This window comes from Desmodus rotundus, chromosome 9 (assembly GCF_022682495.2).
Source record: "Desmodus rotundus isolate HL8 chromosome 9, HLdesRot8A.1, whole genome shotgun sequence".
Taxonomy (NCBI): Eukaryota; Metazoa; Chordata; class Mammalia; order Chiroptera; family Phyllostomidae; genus Desmodus; species Desmodus rotundus.
The window spans coordinates 51,728,330-51,746,694 of NC_071395.1; the positions used below are offsets into that span (position 1 = coordinate 51,728,330).

Sequence of the window (18,365 nt, forward strand, 5' to 3'; positions counted from 1 at the left end):
ATTGAGTGCCGGCCTGCCAACCAAAGGGTTGCCAGTTTAATTCCCAGTCAGGGCACATGCCTGGGTTATGGGCCAGGTCCCCACTAGGGAGAGTGTGAGAGGCAACCACACATTGATGTTTCTCTGTCTCTGTATCTGCCTCCCTTCCCCTCTCTGAAAATAAGTAAAATCTTTCAAAAAATAAATAATTTTTATAATGTAGTTATATTACCAATTCAGATTTTAACGTAATAGGTGCAGTTTTATGATGAGATTAGAGGTGATTTACTATGAAGGTAATGAAGCTTAAGTTCAGGGCCTTATACTTCAATAGACCCCATTCCATGACCTTTTAACTTATTTTGTATCTGGAATATTGTATTCTTAAACAGAGTCCCTCTGTTTAAGGGAGGGACGGTGTAAGATGCATGTTCCCCCAGCCATGTAAGATGCATGTCTCACGAAGCCTGGGTTCTCCCTACATGAGTTCCACATCAGTATTTGATAGCTCTCCATGGACAATGTAGGGTTAAATTGGACGGTGAGAAAATCAGAGAAAATAACTTTACTGTTATATCGGTAACTTTAGGGTTGACCATTACTTTTTAAAAATTAAGAATTCATATTAGTTTGTGTTCTCTCTTAAAATACTAGGAGAGTCATTAGCTGGAAGTGTGAAAATAAATGAGTGTTTTGCAATATCTGGAGAAACTAGGAAGATAGAAGAGTGAATTTAAAAAAAAATATCACTGATTTTAGAGACAGAGGAAGGGAGAGAGACATTGATGTGAGAAAGGAGAAACATTGATTGGTTGCCTCCCATAGTCACCTCAACGAGGGATTGAATCCACAGCCTTGGTATGTGCCCTGACCAGGGATTGAACCTGCAGTCTTTTGGTGTACGGGACAATGCTCCAACCAATTGAGCCACCCGGCCAGGGCAAAAGACTGAATTTTTGGAGGACAGCTACTAATTGGTACATGAGGAAGAAGTGGAGTGAAAGAGAAGAAGGAAAGCTGGGGGGGAAACCCTGAAGACAGTTATAAAGACCAAAGGAAGGGCCCATTTAAATGGGGAGGAGGTGGTTAACTTTGGTCACAGGAAAAAAATGTTACAGAATTTGCTTCCAAGAGCACCGTTGGGGATCTTCTAGTACTTTGTAGAGTTACGGAGACAAAATGAGGCTAAAAGAACAAAGGAGAGCATAGGAATAACTAGTGAATTGGCTACTTAAAAAGTGTGTAAGAGGAATGAGAAGTGGTACAACAAAGAGTGTAGCAGGGTTGCTTGAAGGTTTCTGTGCGGTAAGAAAGCAGAGCTGAGCACACATGGCAGGTGAAGAGAAGGATTTAGAAGAGTGGGTGAAATTGAACCTTGGGGAGTGGAAGGTATTGGAATGGCCTGTTCTGGAACATAAGGGAAGTTGAGCATTAACAAGAGGGAAGAACTCTCACCTGGAAATGGATTGATAAGTGTTAATGAAACAGAAAAGGGTGTGAGAGTCTTCATAGGTCTCTGCCTTGACCAGGGAAGACATGGGTTCTATAAATTTCGAGACCGTACATCTGGACCTTTGAAGCTGCCATGTGCAGAGGATGCCCGGCCCCTGAGAGAGTTCTGAGAGGATGTGTCACAGTGGCCGGGTCATCCTGTAGCTTGCTTGTACCACAGGAAAGGGGTCTGGAAAGACATCTTTGGATACTGTGTTCATATACATGCAGGTGTATGAATTTTTCTGAAGAAGCAGTTCGAAATACAATGTTAAAATGTAAGTGTTTGGTTTGGGGGACAGCTACATTGGATTACCACTTGGTTTTTTAAATCCTTACTCATTTTCTTGAACACGCATGACCCTTTTTAGCCTTGGATTTGTTTAAACTTTGCAGTTGTAGGACGAGGTTTTGTGGTACTATGTTGTAATGGGACAGTCATGGTACAAAGTAGCTACTAGGGGTTTTCAAAACTGTAAGATTGGTGGTAACGAATCAATAAAAAGTTGAAATTTCCATGAGTGAAAATGGTCAGGGAAAATCCCATCATAAAGTTCTGCGGGGACGTAGCCATACTCGTTGGTTTACATACTGTCTCTGGTGCTGCTGTGCTGTCAGCGGAGTTGAGTGGTTGCAACAGAGACCGTATGGCCAGCAAAGCCTAAACTGTGCACTGCCTGGCCCTTTACAGAAGAAGCTTTCTGACCCTGTGTTCTAAACTCTGGGAGAATGTTCTAGCATTTGTCTTTGGGGGTGGAAATCATGGGTGGTTTTTATTTTTTGTGAGCAAGTATCCTTGGGTCAAAGTTGTTTTTTAGTCAGTGTTTGAATTTTTAATATGACCACTAGGTGGAGCAGTAGTTACAGAGACTGCTTTTCTAACAAACCTGTGGTTAAGACTGCTGTTTGAGTGAAATTGAAATAAAATCCTCTTTATTATCTTCTAGCCCCAATGTGGAGTGCAAAAGCATGAGGTTTGGCATGTTGAAGGACCATCAAGCTGTCACTGGAAACGTCACTGCTTTTGATGGATCCATTCTCTATCTGCCTGTTAAGCTTCAACAAGTGAGACCAAACAGAAAATGTACTTTCCAATGAAACCTAAGGGTGTTCTGGTGCTTTGAGTGATAGGAAATCATTAACTTCCTGAACATTTGAGTTGCACTTTGCTGTTCTTAGAGGGAAGTCAGACTTCTCCATGACAAAGAAACAACAAACTGAGAAACTTTACATTTGAGTTCTTTTAAGAATTCCCTTCTTGCGTAAGAGGAGTGGTTGGAATCCTTTGACCTCAGTGGTAAAGAATGGTTTACGATATCAAATTTAAAGGGATCTTCTGCTAGTTCTCCATTGGGTATCTCTCACCAAATCCAGTATTCTAAAAAATGTTTGTTTGTTTATTTGTTTATTTTTAGAGGGGGAAGGAAGGGAGAAAGAGAGGGAGAAACATTAGTATGTGGTTGCCTCTCATGTGCCCCCTACTGGGGACTCAGTCCGCACCCCGGGCATATGCCGTGACTGGGAATCGAACTGGAGACCCTTTGGTTGGCAGGCTGGCACTCAGTCTATTGAGCCACACCAGCCAGGGCATCACCAAATCCAGGCTTAAGTCCTGGTTGTCATGCTGTGATTTTGTCCAGTGTGAGCAGCAAAGTGAGGGGAAAGTAGAAAACATTTAAAATATTTTAATGTTTTATGAGACACAGTTGGATTGGATTAGGGCTTGGTAGTTTTGTCATTTCTTCTTACTTGCATATACTTATTTGTTAGGTTCTTGAGTTAAAAAGTCAAAGGAAAACCGATGGTGCTGAGATCAGCGTTAAGATTCAGTTGACCAAGATCCTGGAGCCCTGTTCTGACTTGTGCATTCCCTTCTACAATGTTGTTTTTCGTCGGTGAGAAAACAGCTGTCTTACTTCTCCTACCTCAGTCTGTCACAATGCTCTTTAAGAAGCTTAGGTGCTACTGTACTATAGTGTGTATATAGATGCGTTTGGAAACATTTAATAAATAATTGGATGTTACTCAGGCTAAGTTACTCAAAAGTTATCTCAAGTGACCAGATTTGGGTATGTGAAAGCGGTTTGAGGTAGTTGGATGGGGGATGGGTTGAGGAACTTTAAAAACAGGTGTTTAAAGTGCATGTATAGTGGTGTTAGTGGTGGGACTACTTGAAAAGGTAGTGTGTAAACCTTTTTGCTGGAAGAATTTGTTCCAGATACAGACAGGTCTTAACTTTTAAATTTTTTTAGACTGCCTAATTTTCTTAATGTTTTTTACCCCCAAACAAACCTTTTTTTTTATGAAATACAAAATCTAATGTCTGTCTAGTAAGCTGAGCTGTCAGGAACAAACGTAACTTCCTCTGCCAGACTCATAGCCACAAATTGAGAAGCTGACTCTTGAGAGACTTTTGGTTAAAATAATATAAATTGAGCCTGGGAGATCAACTCAGTTCTTGGTTACCTAGTGAATAGGAAAAGCTGCAATTAGTTGTGTGCACCCCGAGGTAGATGCCGGGGCAGCTTTTTGCATTCTTTTGTCAAGAGTGTTCTCATTGTGAAAGCTACATTTCGTGTGTGCTGAGGGCGCCAATGTTCTGACTCTTCAGGCTTCCAGAGGAAATGGCGCTAGAAGTTAATGGAGCCTCATTTTTTTTATTCTTCTGCTAGGAAACCCATTCTTGCTCTTTATTTCAGGGTAATGAAACTTTTAGATATGAAGCTTGTGGGGAGGAACTTCTATGACCCGACAAGCGCTATGGTACTGCAGCAACACAGGTCAGTGGCGTGTTCCTCTTCCTCACTTTAGAATGTTCTGGAAAGAAATTTTTCATTGAAATCACCATCTTTAGGACAAAAATCTCAGCAGCATTTTAGGATAGCGAATACAATTTATCAGCTAAATCTCTTCTGTAGTTTAGTATTTTGGTAAGTTCCCAATGATGTTGATTTAATTGAGTTTGTTTCCTGGTGCTTTCTTATCGTTAACTAGGGAAGGGCAGTATCTGCTCCACACATTGTTTCAGATGAGGGCATGGAAGTGTCTGTGATTCTTTTAAAACCCTAAGGTAAAGCCCACCTGTCTCTCCAGATTGCAGATCTGGCCGGGCTATGCAGCTAGCATCCGGAGGACAGATGGTGGTCTCTTCCTGCTAGCCGATGTCTCCCATAAGGTCATTCGCAATGATTCTGTGCTGAACGTCATGTGAGTGAATGGTGGGATCTACCTTTAACAAGTTAATAAGTTTCTGAAAAGCTCAGTAATAGCTGGTAATAAATACAGAATAGCCATTCTTCTCTTCGGGTTTTAGTCGTAGAACAGATGAAGAATGCTGAATGGAAGTGCGCCATTGCCGAAGTCCTGCCAAGTTAGAGGGGGAGTTGTGTTCTTGGTTAAGAAGACTTGGCTTAATACAAATACACCCTAAGTTTTTGTTTAAATGTGTTACTGTAACAAATACTTACTATAGTAAGTATAGATATGTATTATTTGTCATGGCTACGTGAACTGCATCTGTGATTCATTTATTAGGCTATGTACTTAGAAATGGAATTACTTTTTAAAATATTTATTCATTGATTTTTAGAGGAAGGGGGGAGAGATACCAATTTGTTGTTCCAGTTATATATGCATTCATTAGTTGGTTCTTGTATGTACCATGATGGGGAATCAAACCCGCAACCTTGGTGTATTGGGATGATGCTTTAACCAACTGAATTACTAAATGAAAAGGCCAAACATTTGATGCCCTGGCTGGGTAGCTCAGTTGGTTAGAGTGTTGTCCTGATGCACCAAGGTTGCAGGTTCTGTTCCCGTGAGGGCACATACAAGAATCAACCAATAAATGCGTCAGAAGTGGAACAACAAATTGATGTCTCTCTCTTCTCACAAATCAGTTTTTAAAAAGGCTGAACATTTTAAAGACTTTACATCTTTAATATAACAAGATGTTTAAAATATATTGACAAATTACCCTCTGGAAGTTTATTTTATTTATTCACTTCATTTTTCCACCAGCTGTGTACAACTGGGTGTTACTAGGTTTATAAATCTTTGCTTATCTGATAAATTTATTCACTCTTTTACTCAACTTTGGTTGTATACCAGAGTCTCGAGACATACCTGTTAACAAAACAAAGACCCCTTGTGGAGTTTACGTTGTAGTCAGGTCAGAAAAAACGATAAGTAATAAGCATGGTGAGTCAGCTGTTTCGTACACTAGAAGTGAGGAGAGCTACAGGAGAAAGAACAAGGCTGACACCGGGTGGGGAAGGTGAGGAGCAGGAGAGGTGGGCTCTGGGGTGGGAGTGGAGAGCTGTAGTTTAAGTAGAGTGATCAAGTTCATTTGAGCCAACTCTTCCCGGAAGTGAGAGTTAGCCAGGAGACTGTATGGGCGAAAGGGACTTTGGCAGAGGGACAGCAGGGGTAAAGGCCTTAAAACGGAAGTATGCCTGGCTCATTCCAGAAAAGGCAGGGAAGCCATGTGGCTGGACCAGAGCCAGGTCGGAGTATGGAAGGATGGAGCGGATGGAGGACAGAGAGCTCTGTGGGGCTAGTGTAAGGGTTTTAGCTTTTTCCCAGAGTCAGATGCAGGCCTTGTAGCAAGGAGGGAAGTGGTGTGACTTGAGTATAAGGACAGTAAATTCATTGGTTGGGAAGAAGTGGGGAGACCACCCAGGAGGCTGCTGTAATCCTCTTGGGGAATGAGGGAGGCATCAGGCGAGGTGCTGAGAAGTGCCTTCTGGATATATTTTGAAAGCAGTGTTCAGCCAATTTCCTCACTGATGCCAGGTGTGACAGAGGTTGAGGGTGGCTCAAACTTTTGGGGGGAATTTGTAATGATTTATGCTATCTCTTCTTGATCACTGGGGGCTGTATTTCTTCTCTCACATGGCACACCCAGCCCTCGTTTATTCCTAGAATGTAGTGAGTGTTCAAGAATATCACCATTTATTTATGTTTTCTGCCTTCACCTTTCTGCCTAGAAAGGTCTAGTTATTTTATGTTTTACATTTTCCAGTGTTAATCTTCTGGAATTTATCTTGGTGGGATCACTGTGATTGTCTTAGTGCTATTAGATCATTTATTGAAAAAAAATTTTTTTAGATTTAAATTACTACCTTTGTCATGTTCTAAAATATTTGGAATTATTTCTGAATACTTCATTTTGATTCACTGGTTAAAACCAATGTGATGCTGTTTTAATTATTTTAATTTATTAGGTTTTAATATTTGTGAAGGAATTCCATTTTCAGAATTTTCATAGTGAATGCCACCCACATACTGTTTTGTGTGATCTGTTGAGTAATTTAGTGAAAATAAGAAAAAGTCATTGGCATTTAATTGGCATTGACTGGGGGGAATGTTTAGTGAGTTCCAGAAGTCCTGGGTCAGGCCTCGCCCCATTACGTTCCACACACGAACCCTGGCGTGTTTGCGACACTGGTCCTCAGTTCAGTTGCAGTGTCCGAGCACTCGGGCACGGAGAGCCTGACCACGGGGCAGGTGTGGGGTTCTCCTGTCTGAGTCCTCCCTGGTGCCCTTACTACTGTTACAGGCTTGGGGTTTTGCACCTCTCTTCCCCTGTGCCCTTTCTGTTCTTGCGAACCACTGGAAACCACGAAAGAGCAATGATTTTTCTGGAGGTCAGAAATGCTCCATCCTCAGACATGCAGCAGGTTTTGTCCGTATCAGGAACGGCCCAGGGATGGTTCACATATTTCTCAAAGAATAGTGAGTCGACCAAGGTTTGCCAAATAAGGTTAAGTTTTATATGTTGCTATTGATTCTCAATAATGCATGTAGTGACCCATCCCCACAACATTCAGTATCATCTTAGAAATCTTGGAGTCTGTGAAAGCCTTACTGGCTTTGGTTCGGTCTGGCTGCTCGCAAGGCCAGCTGGACAGCCGGCGCCCTGGGGCTCCTCCAGGTTGCAGTGAGGGCTCCCTTCCCTCCTCCAGCAGATCTGCCTTCGGGATCCGTGACTACTTTTTTCTGGGTTTACTTGCTTGTTTGGGGGAAGGCTACATTGCAGGAAATGTTTTTGAAGTCTTACATGTGTGAAATGTCTTTTATTTTACCTTAATTTGGGCATAAAATTCTAGGTTGGAGACAATTTTCCCTCAGAATTTTTAAAACATTTCTCCAGTACCCCTTTTTAAAAAAATAATCTTTATTTACATTTACATATTCTTTCACAATGAAACTGTTGTTTCCTTATTTTAATTTAACTCTTTGGGTGTTCTCATAGTAATGCTCTATTTGAATGCATCTTATTTCTGGGTTTTCCCACTTCATCCTCCAGGTGAGTAAGCAGCCACTTCCTACATCATTCTGTCTTTTTAACCTTATTTATACCTTTTGGGAAAACTCAAAACTTGCTTTTGATATTGCTTCATCCCTTCTTTTTCTTTTCCCATATTTTTCCCCAACTTTACCTGTTAAATAGTGTATGGGTATTACACTTTGAACAATTTATTATTGTAATTTAGTAATTTACTTTAATATTGGTAACACAATCCCTTCCTCCTTATTCATATATTTATCTTCCTTTATCTTTTCTATAACTATTTTCACAGTCATTTCCCAGATTAATTTTAGAATCTTTTTGCTGAACTTCCCAAAAATGCTATTGCATTTTTATTCCATTGTTGTTTTGCTTTCTCATTTGCTGCTGAAAGAAATCTAAAGCCGTTCTGATTTCTGATTCCAGAATCTTCGTAGGTTCCTACCCCCACATCCCCTTGGAAGCTTTGGGAGCTTCTCTTTACTTTGGTCTTCTGAAATTTTATGTATTCTTCATTTTTTTCACATTGCTTGGAAATTGATTATTTTTCCTTTGCCTGAAGAACTCTCTGTAGTATTTCCTTTACTGTAGAATCTGCTGGTGACATATTCTCTCACTTCTTGTTTATTTAAAAATATTGGGTTAGCCAAAAAGTCCATATGGTTTTTTCAGTGAAATAAAAGACATTTTTCATTTTCACCAGTAACTTTATTGATTTGGGTATTTTGAGCACGTTGGCTATCTCCTGCATGGTAGAACATTAATTGTTCTCAGTTAATGTCTTGATTTGATCGCTGTCAACTTCAGCTGGTCTAGCCGACCAACCGCAGAGCATCATCCAGTGAGGAAGCCACTTCTGAAACATTTGATCAGTCACAGCATCTCTTCCATATACTGAACGAATCTTTTTCTGCGTTTCAGTTGCATTAAAAAAATATATTTTATTTATTTATTTTTTAGAGAGAGGGGAAGGGAGGGAGAAAGACAGGGAGAGAAACATCAATGAATGTGTGGTTGTTTCTCATATGCCCCCACACTGGGGACCTGGCCTGCAACCTAGGTTTGTGCCCCGACCAGGAATCCAACCGGCAAACCTTTGGTTTGCAGGCTACACTCAGTCCACTGAGCCACATCAGCCAGGGCTCAGTTGCATTTGTACCTTTCTTGAAATGGTAAAGCATAATATGCTGAAAATGTGTATTTTCTTTCATCTTCAATATTAAAATGGCTACACAAAAACTCACCTATTTTGATAAGTTTTTAAAAAGATGCACACTGATATCACAGCTGTCATAATACAGTCTAACAAAATTGTTCTGAAGGAAGTTAAAGACAACTAAGCACTACTAGAAACATCTTATGGAAAAAAACCAAACAAGCTTTTTTGCCAACCCAGTGAAAATGTGTTTTATTTCTTGCCTTAAACTGAGAATTCTAGGTTTGGCAGTTATTTTCTTCAAAGCACTTTGAAGATACCCCGTTATCTTTTGGCACACAGTGTTTCTATCACAAATCAACTAACTACCAGCATGACTGGAGTCTTTTAAAGGTATTAATTCCTTTTTTTTAATTTGTCTTCAGTTTTCAGAAGTTTTACTACAATGTGTCTAGATGTGGTTTCCCAGTGTTTATACCCTTGGCCCTTCTGTAATCCCCTTGAGTGTGGGCTGACTCTGTTGACTTGTTTCTAGTGAATATGGCAGAAGTGATAGGATGTCACTTTAAAAAAAAAAATTGATACATAATCGACATAGTATCATCCTACTAGTTTATGCCCCTTACACTCAAGTCAATAAACATATCCTTGGGTGAAGATTAAAAAAAAAAAAAAGAAATACAAATCCTTAAAGATACATGATTTGCAAATATTTTATCCCAGACTGTGACTTGTCTTTTCATTTCTATTAATGAAAAGGAGCGGACATTTTTACTTTGATGAAGTCTAATTTATCAGTTTTTTTCTCTCATGGATTATGTTTTGGTGTCATATTTAAGAAATTATTGCCTAACTCAAGATCACAAGATTTTCTATGTTTTATTTTAGGTTTATGGTTTTCACTCTTACATTTAGGTTTGCGATTCAGTTGAGTTACCTTTGGTGGAAGATAGTAGGTAATGGTCTAGGTTTGTTGTGTTGTATATGAATATCCAGTGATCACAAAACTATGCCTTTCATACTGATTTACCTTGACACCTTTGTCGTGAATGTGTGGGTTATTTTTATTTCTCTCGTATAACTTTATTTTATTTTATTTTTTAAAAGATTTTATTTACCTTTAGAGAGAGGGGAAGAGAGGGAAAGAGACATCAGTGTGTGAGAGATATATCAGTTGGCTGCCCATCACACGCCCCCAGCTGGGGACCTGGCCTGCATCCCAGGCATGTGCCCTGACTGGGGGTTCAAACCCAGTCAGAAACTACCTTTTGGTTCTCAGGCCAGTGCTCAGTCTACCGAGCCACACCAGCCAGGGCTCTTTCTCATATAATTTTGAGTTATAAATTTCTCTCTGACCACTGCATTAGTTACAGCCCCTGATTTTTTGGTATACTAGTTTCGCTTTTATTTCCCTTGTGCTTTCTTTAGATTACTGAGTATGCTATTTAATTTCCAAATATTGGGAGATTTCCTGTTTTTGTTTCTGGTTTCTAGTCTTAATCTAATGTGGTTGGAGAACATATTTTGTATTGTTCCCATGCCCCTTCCCAGCTCTGGAGAACCACTAACCTACTTTCTGTCTCTCTAGAGTAACCTGCTCTAGACATTTCATGTAAATGAAATATACAGTATGTGGTCCTTTGTGACTGGATATAGATTTTTTTGCTTGACATTTATTTTTTTCTACACTTTGAACATGTCATTATACAGCCCTTCTGGCCTCAGTTGTTTCTGATGAGAAGTAGGTTGTTAGTCATGTTGCTTCTCCTGTATATAGTACATCATTTTTCTCTTACTGCTGTCAGGATGTTCACTTTGGCTTTGGATTTTGGCAGTTTGCCCACGATGTGTCTAGGTGTGGCTCTCATTGTGTGTAGCAAAGGTGGTATTTACTGAGGTTCTTGGATCTGTAGGTTAATGTTTCTCATCAAATTTGGGAAGTTGTAAACCACTGTGCCTTTTAGTATTGTTTTTGTTTCTTACTCTCCTTCTGGGCCTCTTACTACATGCTTTAGGGCTCTGTATTGTCTCACAGGATTTTGAGACTTCAGTTGTCTTGAATCTTTTTCTGTCCTTTAGATTGGATATTCTCTGTTGATTATTGATTTATTTTTATGTCTGTGATTATTTATTTTGCCATTTTAATTCTGCTGGTGAGCTCATCATAGCAGTTTTTCATTTTGATTATTGTGCTTTCAAATTCTACATTTTCTGTCTCTTGCTTTTTAGTTTCTATTACTTTATCGAGATTCCATATTTGTTGACTCACTGTCATCTTATTTTCCTTTAGTTATTTGAACTTATTTGTAATTGCTGCTTTGTGTGCAAAGTCTAATATCTGAGCCCTTCAGGATAAGTTTTATTTGACTTTATTTCTCCTGATTATTGGTCACACTTCCTGTTTCCTTGCATATCTAATAGTATGTAATTAAAAACTAAACATATCAGATAATATACTGTAGCAAATCTGGATTTTGTTTTATTTTTCTGAGTTTTAAAAAATTTTGATTTGTCCATACTTAAACCGTGGGCTCTTTATCCTCTGAGGTGTGTAGTTGCTGATGTTTCTGCTTAATTTTTCTATCCTTATCTTTTTAGTTTAACCTCCCTTCCTTGGGGCTACACTTTTGTATAGCTTACTGGTTCACACAGTGATTTTGGCTGAAGTGAAGTTGTACCTTACGGGTTGAGCCCATAAGGCTTCCATCCTCTGCTGATGAATCTGTAGAACTCTACAGATTCTAACAACAAAGTTAATACACTCACAGGTAGTTGTCACATCTCTCTAGACTTTTTCCTGAGTATATGTTAAGTTTCCCAGTCAGCCAGGGATGTGCGGTGAGCTTATCATAAGCCCTTCTGTGTCTTCATTGTCTAGATTCTGCCAAATTTCCAGCCAGTCTGCAGTTTGCCCCAACCTGGACTGCGTTAGAGTAGCCAAACTTTGGTTTTTTCCCCATAGCCATTTGTACCTGGCTTGCCATGCATTGCGGCCTCCGCCCTCAGGTTGTATTGTCCCACTGTGGCAGGCAAAGGTACCTTTCTCAGTGACGAGAGTGGTGGGATGGGTTCAGTGGGGTCCACCGCCGGCAGGGAGGTTACACACTACTTCTGTTCTCACAAGAAACTTCAGCAGTTGTTAAAAAGTAAATGCTTCTCAGTTTGTTGTCTACCTTGGGTTGATTTCCAGTATCCTAAAATGGTGGTTTTTACAGTTTTGTCGAGTTTCACGCTTCATTTTTATAGAAAAAAACTGCTAATATCTTCATACTGCCACAAGAGTTGTTTATAAGTCTGTCTGAGATATAGTTAATACGCCATAAAATGTACCATTTTTAAGTGCTTAATTCACTGGCTTGTAGTATGTGCACAAATCATTGTGTGTAAAAAATGGTGAAAGCTAAATAAGGCCACTTTCTAATTCCAGACCATTTTTATCACCCCAAAAGAAACTCTTCACTCATCATCTCCTTTGATATTTGAAATGCGGTGTTCTCAGAACTTTCTAGATCCAGGTCATTTTTCAGCTGTTTCTTGAGCCTGTTCATGATCCAACCCTTCAGCTTAGTTACTTTTTATTTCTTTGATTATTTCTCTTCCATAAGTTATTTTATACATATCTTTTCTCTCTTGGACTTGTCTTCTACATCTAGGTATTCTTTATCATACTCATCTCTGTCATTTTCTCAAAATACTAAAAAATTTCATAAACCCATGTTTTTCTTTAATTTATAAATTTGATTTCCAGACTGAGATTTGCTGCCTCCATTACCTTTTCTAGGACTTCTAAAAGTTGGCGGTCATGCTTTCTTTTTCCTTAAAGCAGTCTCTGTTGCTCTCAAATCACTATCTTTTTATAGATTCAATAACCTCTTGAATATCAATGAAAACACTAATTACAGTTATAATATACACTGTTTTCTTTTCTAGAATTAGAAAGCCTAGTGTTGTTTTTTTACTTTTCCCTTTTTTGACGGTATTCTAGTACTTATATTTTAATTATATTTCTTGACTTCTAAAAGTGTTTCATTGTGAAAAATTTTAAGCATTTACAAAAGTAGAGTGAATAGTATAATAAACCCTGTCATTCCCATTTTATGGATTCAGCAATTACCACTTCGTGGACAACCTTGTTTCCTTTCGTCTCCTACTATTTTCCTCCTCTGAACAGTTATTTGAAGCAAATCCCAGACATCATGTTTCTTTCACAAATATGTCAGTTTGCATCTGCTAAATTGACTTCCATTTAAAAACATGATCATAATGTCATTATTACACCTACATTTTCAATTCCTTACGATCATTATTACATTGGTATGTTCATAGGTTCTTCCTGCCCCAGATTGTCTTCATAAATCAACACCAGTACTGGCGTACTGTAGTTCTTTGGGATCAAAAATGACTTGTTTGAAAGTAGTTATTTGTTCTAAGAAACTCAGGATTTGTATTAACGTGAAAGACTGTCCAAATGATGTTGTTAAGTTAAAAACAAGTTGTAAAACAGTGTTTATGATTGATTACACACTCCCTTTTGGAAATTATTAGTATTCACAAACTTGAGGAAAGCTGAGGGAAGGAAAGTAGGTCTCTATGAAGACTGGTTTGCAAACCATGTTTAATTTCTGTTTTATAGTTGTGTTTTTATTTTTATTTTATAATGAACATGTAACACTTTAAGCAAAATTATGGTAAAGATGAAAGAAAATATCAGTCCAGTGAGAAAATGGGCAATAGGTATTTTACCAAAGAATGTTTTAGAAGACAAATAAGTACATGAAAAATACTCAATGTCATTAGCCATTAGGGAAATGCTACTTATAACTATAGTGAGATGTCAGTGCACACCTTTAGAGTAAAATAAGCTATAGTGAAAATATTGTAACATCTTATGTTACAATAATGGGAAGAATGTAGGGAAACTGTCCCTCATACACTGTGAGTGGGAATGTAAAATGGTTCTGCTACTCCAGAGGATTTTTTGGCAGTTTCATATAAAATGAAGCATGCATTTAATCATAGGACCCTTGCAGTCACATTTTTGGTATTTTCCCCAGAGAAATGAACATTTAGATTCACACAAAAACTGAGACACAAATGTTCATAGCAGCTTTATTTGTAATAGCAAAAACATGGAAACAACCAAAATGTCTTTGAGCAGGCAAATGGTTAAACAAACTCTGGTACCTCCATTCAATGGAATTCTCCTCAGCATAAAAACAAATAAGCTATTGATACGTATAACACCCTGGATGGGTCTCGTGGTCCTTATGCTTAGTGAACAGCGTCACTCTCAAAGGTTATGTGATGATGATCTACTCATATAGCAATCTCAGAATGACAAAACTATACAGAGGGAACACAGGTTAGGGAAGGGGAAGGAGCATGACTGTGATGGAGTAGCGTGAAATAGCTGCTTTATGGTGATATGGAGCAGTTCTGTGACTGATTGCGGTAGGAGCTACACAAACTTACAAATGAGATAAAATTGCATGGGACTGCACACTTGGAAATCAGTGTATGCAAAACAAAGTGGTAATAACTGAAAAGGGCCCTGACTGGTGGGGCTCAGTGAGTTGGGCATCATCCCACAAACTGAAACGTCACTGGTTTGATTCCTGGTCAGGGCCCAAGCCTGTGTGTGGGCCAGGTCCCCGGTTAAGGGTGTGCGAGAGGCAACCAGCTGATGTTTCTCTCATGCATAGATATTTCTCTCCCTCTCTTTCTCCCTCCCTTCCACTTTCTCTAAAAATAAATAAATGAAATATTTAGAAAAGAAACTAAACTAAATAAGGTCTGTCCAGTTAACAAGATTGTACTAGTATCAGTTCCATAATGAGATCTATGTTCAAATTTTGCAACTTCTTTTGATTTTGTAATTATTTCAGAATAAGAAATAGAAAATAAAAGAGTTTTTCACTGGAGGTAAATGAAACTAAATGTTTCTTTTAGCAGCCTGATCTGGTAATAATATGTTGTGAATTTCAAAAAAGTGTTTGTAAAATATGCAAAAGGGATTCAGTGTTTTTGATTGTGGGACCTACTTCACCCCCTCATGACCTCTCAGGGGACTCGTGTTCCTGAGGAATATTCATTCCCTGGTGACCCTGGCCCACAGAGAAGAGTCCAGATTCTGCTCCTTAACTTACAAGGCGGTTCACACTTGAAACCTATGTGTCTGTAACCTGCACTTAGCATCCTCTGTCCCTCTTTCACCTACTTGCCCTCCCCAGTCCCAGGTCCCTAATTGTCCCCTGCATACCACCACCTCTGCCTGGAGTGTCACTCATTCCTCTGCCCCGGGGCCTCTGCCTGGCACATTGCTTCTTCAGGTATCAGCTGCCTCTGTAAACTTTGCCTGACTCCTGGGCATATTCAGACATGCTTTTGCAAGTTTCCTGTGTTGCTTTGTTTATGGCACCATTAGAGAGGTTACCGCAAGGGTACATTTGTCTTTTCATCTCCGCATCTTTAGCATCTTCACCAGTGCTGCCCTTCTGATGAGTACTGTAGTGTCTTCCTTCAGCTGGGAGGGACAGGTGTAGTCTAAGGAGCCTTTTATTGTCCCTCTGTAGACTATACCCTAATAATGATGATACAAAATAATGATCATTTTGATGACTGAAGTACCTTATTTTAAGGAATACAGTGATTTTTATTAATTTGTAGTTGCTGTTTTTAATTTGATTTTTAATCCTTTCAGTATTTTTGTTGAGTTTTTTTTGTAATGTTAAAAAGAAAAGGGGTGGAAAAGGTGGAGCCTTTTGGTGCTTATAGCTGTGAGTGTACCCGTGAAGTACTTATTTGCATTCCCCATCCCTTTCATACAGCTCTGTGTAGGCAAATGTGATCCACAAGTCTTTTGTCTCTTTCCCAAGGCATGCCATTTATCAGCAGGACAAAGAAAACTTCCAGGATGAGTGCACCAAGCTTCTGGTTGGCAATATTGTTATAACCCGGTACAACAATCGGACCTACCGTATTGATGATGTGGATTGGAATAAGACTCCAAAAGATACCTTCACCTTGTCTGATGGGAAGGAGATCACATTCTTGGAATACTACAGGTGGAGAGAAGAAGTGGCTTGGTGTTGGGTGGGGGGAGGACACAGACTACCATTTGGTGTCAAGATAACTGCGTTCTATGGAGGCATAAAATGGGACACTTAAAATAATTGGATTGGCAGTGTGCCTGAGAATGAATGAACGTCTTTGTGAGATTGGACTTCAATATGCCACCTGTACAGTTTCATTACTTTTAGTACTTTTGGAAGTTAATTCATGAATTATTCTCAGGACTTTTGAATTGTATTTCCTTTGCTGGTTTGGTTAGAAGTCTGGTTGGAGAGATTAAATGCAAGTCATTAATCATTCGACTCTCATTTTGCCCTTCTAGTTGCCGAAGCCCTTTAGCTTGATGCAGTTTTAAACAAATTCTTTCCTTGACCATTAGCCTGTTCCTCCTCTATTTAATTGCAGCAGTAATTTGAACCCTTTTCCAATTACAGATATGCTGTGATGAGTTTAAGATGGCCCTTGACAAGGGTATTATGAAAATTTGTGCCTCAGACCTGGTTAAAAGACTCAGACTATGTTGCTATGAGTGTAGTGATAGTGATGTTGATTCTGAAATTTTTTCCTGCTTTTATCTTACTGTAGCAAAAACTATGGGATCACAATTAAGGAAGAGGACCAGCCACTGCTGATCCACAGACCCAGTGAGAGACAAAATAGCCAAGGGACGGTGAGTTGGGGGAATCCATCAGCTGCTCTTGGCATTCTTCACACCCTTGGGAGCCAAGCAGCAATGATTACGGTGTGGCTGGAGAAGGCTGTTGCAGAGTTTTGTCTGTGTTTTCTAGCCAGAGGTGCCACCTCTGTAGGGTTTGCTTTTGGGGTCTCCATAATGAGCTAAATGGTCACGTGAGTGAGTTAGATTAAGGAATCACAAAAATTTTCTGCTAAAGAAGATCAAAACACTGGGTTCATTAGGGAAGTTTTAGCCATTTTAAGAGGGCTGGGGGGTAAATACTTTGACACCTGACTCTTTTGTCTTAAGTGTGAATGCTATAGACTGACAGGCTAAGATAAGGTAGATGCACCATCCTGATAGGCTGTGTTGTCTTAGCTTGTCTGGAGGCTCAAGAGGGACAGAATTTTTTTTCTAGTTCTTTCTCTTCTTTTGACAATTTCAGTATTTTCCCCTTTACCTAATACAACCGCTATAAGTGTTGTGACTGAGAAGAAATGGTAAAATACCTGCAGTGATTTGCTGCCCTCCAGGGTTTTATGTTCCTTGGTTTGCCAGTGATAGCCTTGCTGGGCCAGCCCTGGGCATGGCATGTCCTATACAGGGCAGGGGAACAGGATCCTCCTTTACTGCCTTACTTTCCCTTCTCCGATCTCTCTTCAAAGCTGCTAAAAGGTGAAATCCTGCTGCTGCCCGAGCTCTCCTTCATGACTGGGATCCCCGAGAAGATGAAGAAGGACTACAGGGCCATGAAGGTGAGAAACACCTGCTTTGAGCAGGAGGCCGTTTCAACAGTGGATTGAGCTAAACCTGTGCCAGGCATACATCTCTACCTGGGGAGGTCCATTCCCCCAAGCTCCAGTTTTCCTTCCTGTAAACACGGTCCACGACCCTTCCCACACACTGAAAAAGCCAATTTGAGCTTCTTTTTGAAGGTTGTTAGAACAGTCGTGTGACTGGATTATAAGGTAAAAGGAAACATAACTCTCCATTACCAATCCAGTGGATGACTGTAAACTGGTCATTTGGTCATAAATGAGATTCTTTGAGAGCACTGAATTTTTTGAACATTTCTATAAATCCAGTTTATTTGAATGGATGGAGGAGATGATGTAGGAGAAAGTGAGCAAGTCAGAGGATGAGGTAAAAGGACAGAAGTTTAATCTTGTGGGGCCTGAGGTATGCTGGAAGTTTTAGGCTCAGTTTCTGTAGGAAATAGCTGAGGAGCAGATGAGTCCAGATGCTGAGTGCTTCACCTGCACGTTGTCTGTGGCTGCTGGCGCGCTCCATGCACGAGACCCACTGCTGCCTCATTCCTCCAGCCCTTGTCCATCTGATCCTTGGACTGTGCTGGTCTCAGATGCCACACAGGATTGTTAGTAACATCATAAAGGGCTGGACATGACGACACTTAAAATTCCTGTAAGAGGTTTCTTTCATGTATACCTTCTGATACTTCTGCTTTTAATCTGCGGGTCAGGGGTCCTTCCTTAAAACTCCCAGTTGCCTAATGACTTTATGACCACAGAGCTATCTGTATAGCTTTGTAGACTTACCTGGACTGCCTCTCGGGGAATAACAGCTATATGATTTGTTAGTCCCAGAAGAATAAATAGATAAATACAGAATCCACATAATTTGATTCAGAATCTTTGCACATACTTGTTGCACACTTCTTAGATATTTACTCAGCAATAAAT

General features: G+C 39.7%; 1 protein-coding gene across 4 annotated transcripts in view; it reads left to right on the top strand.

The window, feature by feature from the left end:
- Nucleotides 1–18,365, top strand: part of PIWIL2 (piwi like RNA-mediated gene silencing 2) — an 83,755-nt gene that overhangs the window by 33,575 nt on the left and 31,815 nt on the right. For all 4 annotated transcript variants that reach the window (XM_053910427.1, XM_071219233.1, XM_071219234.1 and 1 more), the window contains 7 exons: nucleotides 2,418–2,535; nucleotides 3,241–3,365; nucleotides 4,170–4,250; nucleotides 4,564–4,677; nucleotides 15,794–15,982; nucleotides 16,575–16,659; nucleotides 17,331–17,420. In XM_053910427.1, the coding sequence (XP_053766402.1) occupies nucleotides 2,418–2,535; nucleotides 3,241–3,365; nucleotides 4,170–4,250; nucleotides 4,564–4,677; nucleotides 15,794–15,982; nucleotides 16,575–16,659; nucleotides 17,331–17,420 (802 nt within the window). The remainder of the gene's footprint in view (nucleotides 1–2,417; nucleotides 2,536–3,240; nucleotides 3,366–4,169; nucleotides 4,251–4,563; nucleotides 4,678–15,793; nucleotides 15,983–16,574; nucleotides 16,660–17,330; nucleotides 17,421–18,365) is intronic.